General features: G+C 37.6%; 1 protein-coding gene across 2 annotated transcripts in view; it reads left to right on the top strand.

The window, feature by feature from the left end:
- Positions 1–12,428, top strand: part of lrrtm4l1 (leucine rich repeat transmembrane neuronal 4 like 1) — a 45,116-nt gene extending 32,688 nt beyond the window's left edge. For both annotated transcript variants that reach the window (XR_006927280.1, XM_046860396.1), the window contains exon 3: positions 11,236–12,428. Coding sequence is in view for 1 of the 2 variants with exons in the window: in XM_046860396.1 (XP_046716352.1) it covers positions 11,236–11,301 (66 nt within the window). In the remaining variant the exon portion in view is untranslated. The remainder of the gene's footprint in view (positions 1–11,235) is intronic.
- Positions 12,429–13,280: the final 852 nt, after the last annotated feature.

Raw genomic sequence — 13,280 nt, 5'->3', positions numbered from 1 at the left:
AAACTTAATCCTGTCTTTGATAATGTCTCCACTCTGGTTTATTCATTGTTTCAGGTCTCTAGGTATCTTCCCGTTGATAGCTGATTTCAGTGTCTGGGTTGGTTCATGTCTGTACTGTACTGTATATACGGTATACCCTGTGTTTGTGTTTTATGTTTGCAGAGTAAACACCCTGAATACTACTGTGTATCCAGATTGTTTTTCCTCCTTGTCCCATGTTTCACGTTTGGTTTTAATCTGGTTTTGTATCTCTTGATCTCGTTCTTAATTCGCTCTAGTCCCTTACATTTGCTGATCGCCCGTCCTTTGCCTGTTCCACCTTTCGTTTCTGCTCAGAGTTTCAGTATGTTTGCCTGTTCTTTATATTTCATTAAATGTTCTTATCCAGCACCTGAATCATGTGCACTCGCATTACATAAGAGTCACTTTGCAGCAGTCAGAAATAAAGCTGTAACTTCTACAAATTCAGGACAGACGAGAGGTAACACAGTGTCATCTCTCAGTTACTTTACATGGGAAAAGTGAATACTTTGAGTGTTGTCAAATTGTTTTGTTAAAGAGGAATAAAACACTTAGGGAAGTTCTATTGATCTCTTTTTCTTTTTCTGTTGATGATACTCTGTATAGATAAAATGATTGGACAGTTGACTTCTCCAGCCATGTGCGGTTCTTCCTCAAACCTTTGGCACAACGTTGAAGGCATGCAACTGTACATGACATCTTTGGATGCAGAAGCATAGAATTTTCTCTTTACTTGAACCAAGGAGACCCAAACCTGTTCCACCATGACACTGCTCCTGTGCGCAAAGTTAGCTCCATGAAGCTTTATGGGTTGAGTAGAAGATCTCCTGCTATAGAGCACTGACCCTCAACCTGAGCCTTGAACACTTTGGGAAAGAATGTGAACACTGACTCTCCTCACCTACATCGCCTTATGACTTAAATAAATTTCCATAAATGTCCACAAGCAGACTCTAAATTCTAGTGTGATGTTCAAAAATCACAATCTTATGCTCAGGTGTCCACAAACCGTATATTGTACATTTTCCTATGATACAAGTAAAATCATTTTTAAATTTTTACAGATTTTAAACAGAATCTTTAATAGAGAACAAACTAAATATTTGAAAACTATGGTGTCAATAAGAGCACCTCCATTCAGCGAGCACTGAGCACCGAGACAAGATTTTGTTCGCAGTTTATGCCAACTAACGATCATTTAAACACAAAAACAGCAAATGCAGACTAAATTTGGAATGCGATGTTTAAAATGAACAAAATAAACTTTAGCGACTCCAGCAAAAATTGCCAGAAGATATTCTGTTATTAGTCCACATTCATATGTCAGTTGTCAGGGGAAGGCCATGGTCTGAGTTGGATCTGAAGCATTAAAACGAGTGGGTTTGGAAGAGAACATTTCATCACATTTGGTGAAATTTCAGGCAAATTCAAACCCTGGCTAACTCGCCTTATCAATTACAGACATAAATATCTGCAAGCGGGCGTTTTGATTGACAGCGAAAACACAAAAGAGCGTGTTCCTCTCAGCTGGAGAGATAACGATCTCCTGAGGCTCTCGGCTCATTGTCCCAATGTCTGACACAGATACGCTAATCTCTGCACCTCTGTATGGGAAAAAAAAAACAAGGGAATGAGGGGGAATAATGTTGGTGGTTTATTGTGTTGAGCGTGTGTGTCATCGTCAGGGCTCGTGGTACATCTCGGAGGGTTTCGGATCGAACCTCCTGAAGGCCATAACCGTCATCTTGTCAACCTTTTTTTTTTTTGATGCAAGAAAGATATAAACGAGAGTATAATGAAGGAGGCATCAAATTGAAAATGAATCAGTGTGACGAAGCAGAGTTTCTCTTACTGTTGTTTCAGTCTAAAAAAAAACAAGTTTTAGATTTCCCTCACACCGCTTCACATCCACTTACTCCAAGCACCAGCTCTATACGTCCCCCTGAACCTGCTGTTACTATAGAAACGATCAATTATTAGAGCGAACACATTAATATAAACCTGTGATTTGCAGTTTCGCTCCACATTTAAAACCTTGATTTAGTGTATAATTAATAGCGATAGCAAGTTTTTTCCCAGCAGGTTGAAAGCCTTTAGAGATGTTCTGGCAATGCGTCTAACCCCCAAACTCTCAGGAATACCAAGTCCTTACCTCAGCTCTCATTCCCTCTGCAAATGTTTGAATTATTGAAGGCTGGAGCTTAAGAGAGGACGGATATGAAGCCTGTATTTCTTCGCCTGCAGGCACTCGAAGGCATGTTGCACTCACACACACACACACACACACACACACACACAGGCTGCAGCCAGATTGCTGAAAGAAACTACACCGTTCTCACTTTCTCATTTAGTCACGAGAGACATCACAAAGCTTCTTCTGCTTCTGAGGCTTCTCCTCAGCTCCTGTTCTCCAAACTATACCACAATGTCGGATCGGTTTAGTGCCGGGGAGCTCTTTTTATTTATCTTTTTATTTATCTTTTTATCGCATGGTATTTACAGATTTCACAGCGAGACTCTGACGGTTTGTCAGACTGTAAAAAACAATTCATTTTTTTTGGAGTGATTTTTTTGGGTTTTCCAATAAACGTGTCAATAACCGGGAAACGTGTGTTCTATTAACGTTTTTTTCATGTAAATAATTCCTTGTGACTGCATCGTTTTTTGGTATTAATACAGTATGTGTTTATTTTTGCTGCTTTTACTACTGGGTGCCAATAATTCTGAAAACTGATGGTCATTTGATTGAAAATTAGAATATAAAATAAATAGTCTTACTAAAATTGTCCATGTGGATGGATGGATGGATGGATGGATGGATGGATGGATGGATGGATGGATAGATAGATAGATAGATAGATAGATAGATAGATAGATAGATAGATAGATAGATAGATAGATATGCCAATAAAGTTAATTGAATTAATTTAAGAGAAAGAGATGGGGAGAGAGAGAGAGAGAGAGAGAGAGAGAGAGAGAGGTGAAGCAAAAACAGATAACATGAATAGAAAGAGAAAGATAGAGAGATACTGGACCTGTTGTAGCAGTCATGCCAATAAAGCTCATTGAATTGAATTGAGAGATGGAGATAGAGAAGAAAAAAGACAGCAGAAGATAGAGAGATGAAAAGAGAGAGAGAGAGAGAGAGAGAGAGAGAGAGAGAGAGAGAGAGAGAGAGAGAGAGAGACAGATAAACACAGAGAGACTTAGTGTCGTTTGTTATACAGAGTGAGTCAGAGAGCAGTCCGGGTAACACAAAGCTTTCGCTCTATCACATTCTCACCCACGCTCTGTTCCTCCATCTTCCTGCCTGAATTTATTTGTCATCTGTCTCTCTCTCACTCTCTCTGTCTCTTTCTTTCTCTCTCTCTCCTTCTGTCAAAACATAGCTCCAAGGTCACTCTCCCGTCTTGTCAGTGACGGCTCTTCTTCATGCAACATGCACTGTTTAAAATCGAAGCGTTGTCATAAAATCTTATTAAACGCTTAGGGTTGTTTCCTAACACCACTCCGTCCACCTGCTCTGAGACGGGGGTGGAGAGGCCTCTCGGCAGCCGGGCGCATGTCACTCGCGAGACACAATGAGATAATTGGCGCCCCGGACAGGAGACACGCTGAGGGGACGACTTTAGCCTGTCACATGTCTCGCTCCTGCTTTGTACACGCCTGACACAGTGCAAACTAATTGCTCCGTGTTTACCGCCAGGCAATTAAACCTCACAGTTATGATCTAATTACTGCCTGTAGGCGCTTTCGCATGAGGGCCACGTTCGTGGCGTATTTTTATTTTGTATTTTTATTATTCCAGGTTTTATTATTATTATTTCGCATGCTATTAGCCTGTAAACTGTCCCTGTCTTCTTTGGGTCCTGTGATAATTACAAACCGCCAGGGGTCTCGTCTGTTCACGTACACACCGAGTTCTCCTGTCCTCATTGTCATCGCCGCTAATTTGCTCAAAGTTTACTGGGTACGAGGCATCGGGTTCGGCGATCTCATCAATCCAAACCGAGGCAATTTCCATCTTATTTTCACAGAGCGGATTAACTGCGATCACAGACCAGTGTGAGGCAGGACCCGAGTGTGTAAACGCAGTGTTGTGTGGATTCAGGGTTAAACAACAATCATCAGCTCAATCCAAAGCAAAGGGTCAAAGCTCAGATATGCAGCTTGAAAAAAAAGCAAACTAATCAGAAACATGAACGCAAAGATGCAGGAGGGAAAATATGAAAACGCTGATAACAGTAAAAACAGATAACTAACAAAACAACAGTGAAGACAAGACCAGGACATGAAAACAAGCAATATCAGAGATAGCAGCGTGACCTGTGCGTGCTGAGAAATAAAAAATAAAAAGATTTGTGAAGTTTGCAAACTGCATACTCCTAGTGAACTTCTGACCAAGTTCTCACCCTTCCATCCACTCTTCTGACTCTTCTGATCTGACCAGCTCCTCCAACACCTGAAGGAATTCTGACCAGTCCCACATCTCACCCACTCATTAAGCAAGTATGACCAATCTCACCTACTCACCTAACAGATCTGACCAAATTCATCCACTCACAAAGCAGATCTGACCAGTCCCTCCAACACCTGAAGGAATACTGACGAGACCCCTCGCACACAAAGCCGGTCTGACCAATCCCACCCACTCATGAAGCAAGCATGATCAATCCCAGATTCTCACAAAGCAGATCTGATCAATCCCACCTGCATATTAAGGAGGTCTAACCAGTCCCATCCACTTACAAAACAAGTATCACCAATCCCACCCACTCATAAAGGAGACACAACCAGTGCCTCCAACACCTGAAAGAATACTTACCAGTCCCTCACACTTAACAAGCAGGTCTGATCAATCCCAGCTTCTCACAAAGCAGATATGAACAATCCCAGAAACAACTGAAGGAATTCTGATCAATCACAACTACTCACAAAAAAGATCAGATGAACCCCACCCCTGTTCAAAACAGTTCTTACACCCAAAGAACTTCTAACATTTGCCATCACTCCTCAAATTTAGATCTAAACCCCACTCACACCAGAGGGAATTCTGACCATTCCTGCCCTCTTTTAAAGAGATTCTATTAAATCCCACTCACTCCTGGAGGAATTTGAGAAATTCTTCCCACCAACAAAGCAATTGTGAAAAAATCTCAGTAACACCTGACGGAATTCTGATCAAACTCCTGCCCCTTATCGCAAACCCATGCACACAGTCCTGAATGAACTCTGCCCACTCCTGAAGAAATTCAGTCCAATTACACCTTCAGTTCATTTGGACACATCTGCAATATTTTGTAATAAATGTAGTTATTTCTGTAACAAACCTTTTCACCCAAATGAGGATGAGGTTCCCTTTTGAGTCTGGTTCCTCTCAAGGTTTCCTCCTCATAACATCTAAGGGAGTTTTTCCTTGCCACAGTCTCCATGGTGCTCATCAGGGATAAACACACACCATTCACCTTCACTCTTAAATTCTGTAAAGCTGCTTTGAGACGATGTGTGTTTTGAAAAGCGCTTCAGAAATAAACTTGACTTGACTTGTTACTCAAATTAGGATCTGATTAATCTTTACCGCAGTGTCACTACTCAGGATAAAGCAGGAATTTTAAATCTCCGCTCCCATGTTTAAGCATGTGGCTTCTTTGCCAATCAGAATTAAGATTAATGCATATTTTCTGCTGAACCCCATGAGATCTCAGTCCCAATTCACACCTCGTATTCCCGGCTCAGTGTGAACTCAAGGCTGTCACTTTTTTTACTATTTTTTTTTTCTATCACATGCAAACACCTGGCTATAAAATCGGAGTGCAGTTAAAACCCGTCGCTTATCTGAAGGGCTGAGGGTGATGAGTGTTCATGAGTGTTCATTTTTATAAACCTTGTGTGTCAGCGTCAGCGATCTGAGCCTCACAGTCGTTTCCTGTTTACCAACAAACCGACGCTCGTAGCATCTGTGGCCTTTTTTTACAATCCAAACACAAATTCTGGTGTTTATTCATACTGTATTTAAAGATAAATATGTTCATAAGCTTTGTACATGTTCTGAATATTATAATTATGTAAACAGTATTCAGTTTGGAGTTAATGGCAGCGATGGGCATTGATGGACTTGTTTGTCATCGAGTCGATGTTACTGATGTAAAGCAGCCTTTTGTTACCAAACACCAAGTAACTACATCAGGATAAAAATATGATTTATTCACAAACTGTTCAACAATAAACTGTTGGTTACTTTAAAACTAACCACAGGACCGTGTGTGTGAATATTTGATCTGTTAACTGGTTGCGTATATCAGATTTATTGCGTGATTGGCCTGGGAAAAGCTGTTGCTATCAAACATTTTTTGCTGAATCAACTAAGTAGGTGAAATGGTAAAGAACAGATTAAATAGGAAAACTGATGGAAGGATTGCAAAGAAATTTTGGTATTTTTTAAATACAAAAATGCAGTAGTTTATTTTGATACATAGTGATACATGATACATGTGACTGCTGAATATTGTAGTTTATTTTACTACACTTAAAGTTAAGGTTTTTGGTATTTTATTATAAAATACATTTTGATGTGTTTTTGCCCAACCATGGATAATGTTTAGTATATAAATTATAAATTCAGAGAAACTCGAGTTAAACTGTGTTACTTTTCATTGTGTGCAGGAGCTCTGGGTTAAAACATCAGACCTTCTCTAGACATCAGGCTCTGTCGCCAATTCAGATCACAAATCAAATACATTTTATGTATTAAATCATTCTTATATAATGTTACATTCTGCATATTATTGCAATAAATGATTAGTTTTTATGTTAAGACTGAAGCCTAAAAAAGCACCGAAGCTGGAAATGAGAGTCATTTGTTGATGCATTCTAACTAATATTTTATCTGCTTCACCTATAATTCAGCCTGAAACTAGTATTAATCTAAAAAATTCCATCAACACCTAAAGGAATTAGGATCCAATCCATCAACACCTGTAGAAATTCTGCCCAATCTCATCCACACCTGAAAAAATGCTAACCAATCCCAACAACACCTGAAAGAAATCTGATCCATCCTACTTACACCTGACAGAATTCTGACCAGTCCCACCAATACCAGGAAGAATTCTGTTCAATCTCATCAACACTTTATAGAACTATGACCAATCCCACTGACCATTTCTGCCTTCTCCTGTTTCATCTGATCAACCCAACCACTAATCAAGCTAATCCCACCTACTCTAGGAAGAATTCTGATGACTAGTTAACTATAAATGTTATCACTGGCTACAACAAACACATGTTCTACAAATATGTCATATTCTACAGGAAATATAAAAACAATATCTATATAATATGGAAACGTAAATATGATATTTTTAAGATTATTATGGAAACAGCTGCTAGAGGAAATGTTTCCCAGCTTCCTTTTCCAACTCGTTGTACATTTTCCGAGTGTAGAGAAATGCTGATTGTCTTTTTCCCTATGGGAGATTTTAGTCGAGCTCCGGAGTAATTAAGCCCGGATTTCACCACACTTTCTTTTTGAGCCTTTTGAGCTCTGAGATTATTAAAATAAGGATGATTTTTTTTTCTCCTCACGGGTCAAAAACTGCAGAGAAGAATTGTGCTTCAGAGAAAACACAGCAGATCCTCCTGTTTCACCAAATACCTTTAAAGATTAAGCTTTCGTTTTCTGTGATCAGAACCAGAAACATTCATTATAATGTTCATACCGTTCATCACAGATCACTGGGATTTAATATTTCCCTTCAGTTTGGGTTTTTACAGAAGCAGGAGAGCCATTTGAACTTCACATGGTAGAGCTCTAATGTTTAAACACACAATGCTGAAACTGACAATTATAGTTTCTCTATTATAAAACAACCAAATCTGGACAAAAAATTAAGATATCTTGGAAAGAAATCTAAAATTGGATGGTCTTTTATTCTACTGGTGTTTGTTAGTGAAATCTGAGTCTCCAGCTCTCTAAAGCTTCATATTTTCAGGTTTATGGTGTGTGAGCACCGTTTCCATGATTTTATTGATACATTATTTTAGTGATTTTGGTTTTCTTTACATCTTTAATGCTTTAAACAAGAACTGAAAACATTCCACATGTTTGATTTGCCATCATCGGACACAGTGATTAGGAAAAAAATCATATAAATGAGCTTCAGTGTGTTTTTTTTGGGGGATGCAACCTGTTGACTTTGGTGATACACTGTGGATGTATGAATGTTCAAAGGAGCACACATTATTTTAACTCTATCCCTAAACTTAATCCTAAATCTAACCCTACCGCTAAACCTAATTCTAAATCTAACCCTAAAACTAATCCTAAATCTAACCCTACCCCTAAACCTAATCCTACATCTAACTCTAAACCTAATCCTAAATCTACCCCTAAACCTAATCCTATATCTCACCCTACCTCTAAACATAATCCTAAATCTAACCCTGAACCTAATCCTAAATCTAACTCTAAACTTAATCCTAAATCTAACCCTACCCCTAAACCTAATCCTAAATCTACCCCTAAACCTAATCCTACATCTAACCCTACATCTAACTCTAAACCTAATCCTAAATCTACCCCTAAACCTAATCCTAAATCTACCCCTACTCCTAAACCTAAGTCTAACCCTACCCCTGACTTTACCCCAATCCTAGTCTTAACCCTATCCCTAGCTCTAATCATAAATCCAAACCTAACCCTACTCCCTTTAATCTTAATCTTAAACCTACCTAAATCCTAAATGTAATTCTAAATCTAAAACTTTCCATAAACACTATCCCAAAGCTAACCTTAAACCTACCCTTAATCTTTTTCTTAACCCTTCCCCGACCAATAAACCTAACCCTATCCATAAACTTACCCCTAATTTCAGCCTTAGCTCTACCCCTAAACCTAATCCTAAATCTAACCTTACTACTAAACAAACCCTTATTACCCTACCCCTAAATTAGTCCTACCTTTAATCCTACCCCGAACCCTAACACCTAACCCTACTCCTAAACCCACCACTACTCCTACCCCTAACCTTAAACTTAAGGTTTAAAAATATAAATCTAACCATATCTTAGCCCCTAAACTTAACTCTAATCCTAATTTTAAAATTAAACCTACACCTGAACTTAATCCTAAATCCAACCCTACCTCCAACCCCTAAACATAACCCTAACTACAATTCAAATTTTAACCTAACCCTACTTCCAATTTTAACCTTAATCCCACCCCAAACCTTAACCCTCAAGTTTAACCCCACTTTAGTGATCAGACAGAAAATCATTTCCATCAGTGCATGTGACTGTGATCTATTTTTTCATGTCTTGATTTGAGCATAAAATTTGACTGTATGTTTTTGAATACTGTGAGATTTTTATCCACATTTGGACAGTGACAGATTTTTATCCACATCTGGACAGTGTTTCAGCAGCGGGTTTGAAGGCTATCGGATCCGTTTGTTCTTGACCTTGTTTTAGGGTTTGCCATTAGATTAGCTGAATATGGTCTCGACTGAGACTTTGTGTCTTTTCCTTTTGCAGGTAAAAAGTTTGACCAGAAATAATTCCTTTTAGAAATCATACAAATTATCAGTGAAATGAATCCAGATTTTCAGTTGGTCTTACCTTCATCTAAAATTGTTCTGGATTCACCTCAAACCATGATGTCTTGGACTTGACGTTGGTTGGGGTGTTTAGCAAAAAAAAATCTGATGAACATGAATAAATAAAAATGGTATATAAAGTCATCAGGCAGCAATGAAAAGTAATTCCTCCGAATTTTTAGTTTTGTATCAAATTTTTACCGCTTTGATTCTTTTATGAAATGTTTTGAAGGATGTGATGAGCCATTAATAACATTCTCATTTTCTTTGTCACAAACAAACTTCTCTTCAATTTTTTCTACATTTTTGACAATTACCAAATCTTTCAGTTAATTACTTCTTTCTACCTACAATTTTTTCACAATTTCATAATCTTTCTTTTTTTTAAAGGTTAGATATAAAATAACACAAAATAGAATGAAAAATAAAGAATTAAAAAACAATACCAGATTTTCAGAAAACAATCTAAGTGGAAAACGCTGGACTCGAGAGTGAGTGAGATGAATCTGTTTTTATGGAATCATATTCCAGTTCTTTTTTCTCTTTCATTTTGCAAGTTCAGTTTCTTTCTTTCTTTCTTTCTTTCTTTCTTTCTTTCTTTCTTTCTTTCTTTCTTTCTTTCTTTCTTTCTTTCTCTCTTTCTTTCTTTCATTCATTCATTCAAGAATTTTTCATAATATTCCTTTCTTCCTTTTAAACGGTCAGACATAAAATAATATGAAGAATGGAATGAAAAGAAGAAAGAAAAAATGAAAAATTTCAGGATTATAGACATCACGACTACATTCATGAAATGTTAGAATATTTATTTTTTCCTTTCTTCTTTTTACATTCATGGCAATTTTATATTTCCTCTTTCCTTTCCTTCCTTTCTTTCTACATTAAAATAGTTTTTTTATCTTTCTTTCTTTTAAAAAGGTAATACATAAAATGGCACAAAATGAAATACAAAGAAAAAAGAAAAAGAAAGAATTAGAAAAATATCAGGGTAAAGATTTCAGGATTATAGACATCCTGACTCTGAGTTATGTTTAATGATGGTTCAGCGCCGGACTCGAGGGTGAGTGAGAACAAAAGCTGTTTTTTTTGGGGTCATATTCCAGATTTATATTCAGGGCAGTTTGCAGGTAATCCATTTAATTCTGACTCTTTCAGAATCTTTCTTTTTTTTTTACATTTATGGCAATGTTAGAATCTTTCTTTCTTTTTATTCTAAAAGATTACATGGGGTATAATAATGCAGCTGGACTCGAAGGTAATTGAGATCGCAATCTATTTTTTGGGGGGGCTCATATTTCCGCTTTGTATTCAGGGACGTTTTTAGGTAATCTATTTAAGATAAAGTGCTCACGGTGGCAAGGTCAGTCTGTCCGAATCGAACCGCTTCACTCGTTCACCTGCATTTTAATTATTATCCCTCTGAGCGATCTCAGGCGAGCATGGCGCTTCTTCTCGGGGGTTCATCTCACGTGCACCATGGCCTTCTGTTTGATCAAAAACCCAGCCTGCATGCTCCGACACTCTGATTAACCTGAACGTAATGAATGTTTCTGGTGATGACGTGAGGAAACACCTGGAACTTTGTGCTAATCGTCTTTTTTTCGTGTTTTTTTTTTTCCAGAATGAATACGTGTGTCCCAGGCCGCTGCCTCGAGCCTGGATCGGAGACGTTCCTAAAGTTCACTAGCCGGACTTGTATCTTCATTTTATCTACTGAAACAGGGTTCCTGAAAAGAATTTCCATCGCATCGCATCACATCGCGTCACACTTCAGCCATTTCCTTTTGTTCGGATTGTAGGAGTGTACCAGAGGAGCGAGTGAGCGAGCGAGCAAACAAGTCGTCGTTTCCCAGAATCCCTCGCTGTGAAGGCATTTTGTATTATAATGCTCGAGACTGATTTTTGCATTCAAAAAATCTTTTAATCGCCTGCCATTTTTTTAAAGGAGCTTCTCAACTACAGCTTTGTGAGACCCATGAAGGACAACGAGGACATAGACGAAGTGGAGGAGGAGGATGAGCAGGAGGTCATGGATGGGGAGGAGGACGTGGACGTGGACGTGGACGTGGAAGGCTTCAGTGGTGCCTTTTTGTGCATTTCGTTCTCGTCAATTTTTATCAGTCAGGAATAAACGTATTAGAGCAAACGAGCCAATCAGGATCGAGGAACATGGAGATCATCTCCTGGATTTTCCTCTGTAATCTTTTTCATCTACGTCATCATCAGAAAGAAATGGATTTTACTCGCAATTTTTTCCCCCCGCGCTATTTAACAATCTTACGTATGCGAATGGTGATGACCTTGTGATGACCTTCGTGTGGGATTTCTATTCAGTTGGGCGCGATCTACTTTACAACCTCAGCATGAACATGGAGGGTCTGGAACACTTTCACAATGACTGCAAATCAATGTGTGTGTGTGTGCGTGTGTGCGTGTGTGTGTGTGTGTGTGTGTGTGTACATACTTATAAGACAAAGGCGTGTGCATGACATTCGGATGTCAACTTGTAGGAATTTTCTTGTTGGTTTTTCAACTTCTTTACTCCGTGTAATGTTTCAGCCTGCGTTCACACCAGCGAGCGACAGAAACCACATCATTTCATCCTAATCTGTACAATAAACACAGTGCGACTGCAGACGGCTGTGAGGACAAGAGCGAACAGCAGACGGCAAAATTCATCTGTTTTCCTCATAATGCATTATAATGATTTTGACTTTGATATAAAAAATTTATTTAACGATAAAAAGAAAAAGAATACAAATAATTTTATAATTAATTAAGCATTTAAATTAAACAGGTAACGAATTCAAATAAATTAATTAAATAAATTAATCATAAAAAATTTAACAGTTTGGTATTCCTCCTTAATTTTTTTTTCCTCAGTTTTTTTTTATTAATTTTGTTGTTTTGTTTTTTAAATTAACGCAGCTTGACAATGATGCAATTTCCTTTTAATATTTTTGTATTTTATCTTTTTTTTTTTTGTTTGTTTTTTTGCCCCATTGAATTTTTTTTGCCACTCTGAAGCTGGCCACACTATTGTGCCCCATTATATTTTTTGTCTTTTTTTTACTCATTATATTTTCCCATTTTTTGCTCCATTGTATTTTTGTTTTTCCTTTTTTAACATTTAGAGGTTAATTCTTTTTTTGCCCCATTGTTTTTTATGCATTTTTTCATTTGCCTCCTGCCAAAAAAAAAAAAAATTTTTTATTTGTATTATAAAAATAAATGTAGCCACATTTTCTATCACATTGTTTAAAAAATACCTGATACCAAAATTAAACTAAGAAAAAATGAATGTCAATATAAAATACAATATAATATTTAAAAATAGGATTTTTAAAAAGTAATAATGCAGGTTTTTATTTGACACACCGTAGTATAAAGCAACTCTGGGGCAACAAAAGACCAATAGGTACAAAAAAAAAAAAAAAACAATTACTAGATATTAATTTTGTAATTAATTCAATAAGAAAACACTTTTTTTTTTTGGCAGGAAGTGTTTTTTTTTTCTGATTATTTTACATCTCTTCACTTTATACTTATACTCATGTATACACCTGAGCAGGTGAGGGTTAAGGACCTCACTCAGGGGCCCTGCAGTGGCAGCTCGGTGGTGCTGGGATTTGACCTCACAACCTTCTGATCAGAAATCCAACTTCT

This window comes from Silurus meridionalis, chromosome 11 (genome assembly GCF_014805685.1).
Source record: "Silurus meridionalis isolate SWU-2019-XX chromosome 11, ASM1480568v1, whole genome shotgun sequence".
Taxonomy (NCBI): Eukaryota; Metazoa; Chordata; class Actinopteri; order Siluriformes; family Siluridae; genus Silurus; species Silurus meridionalis.
The sequence above is the reverse complement of the archived record's forward strand: the minus strand, read 5'-3'. Positions and strand labels throughout refer to the sequence as shown.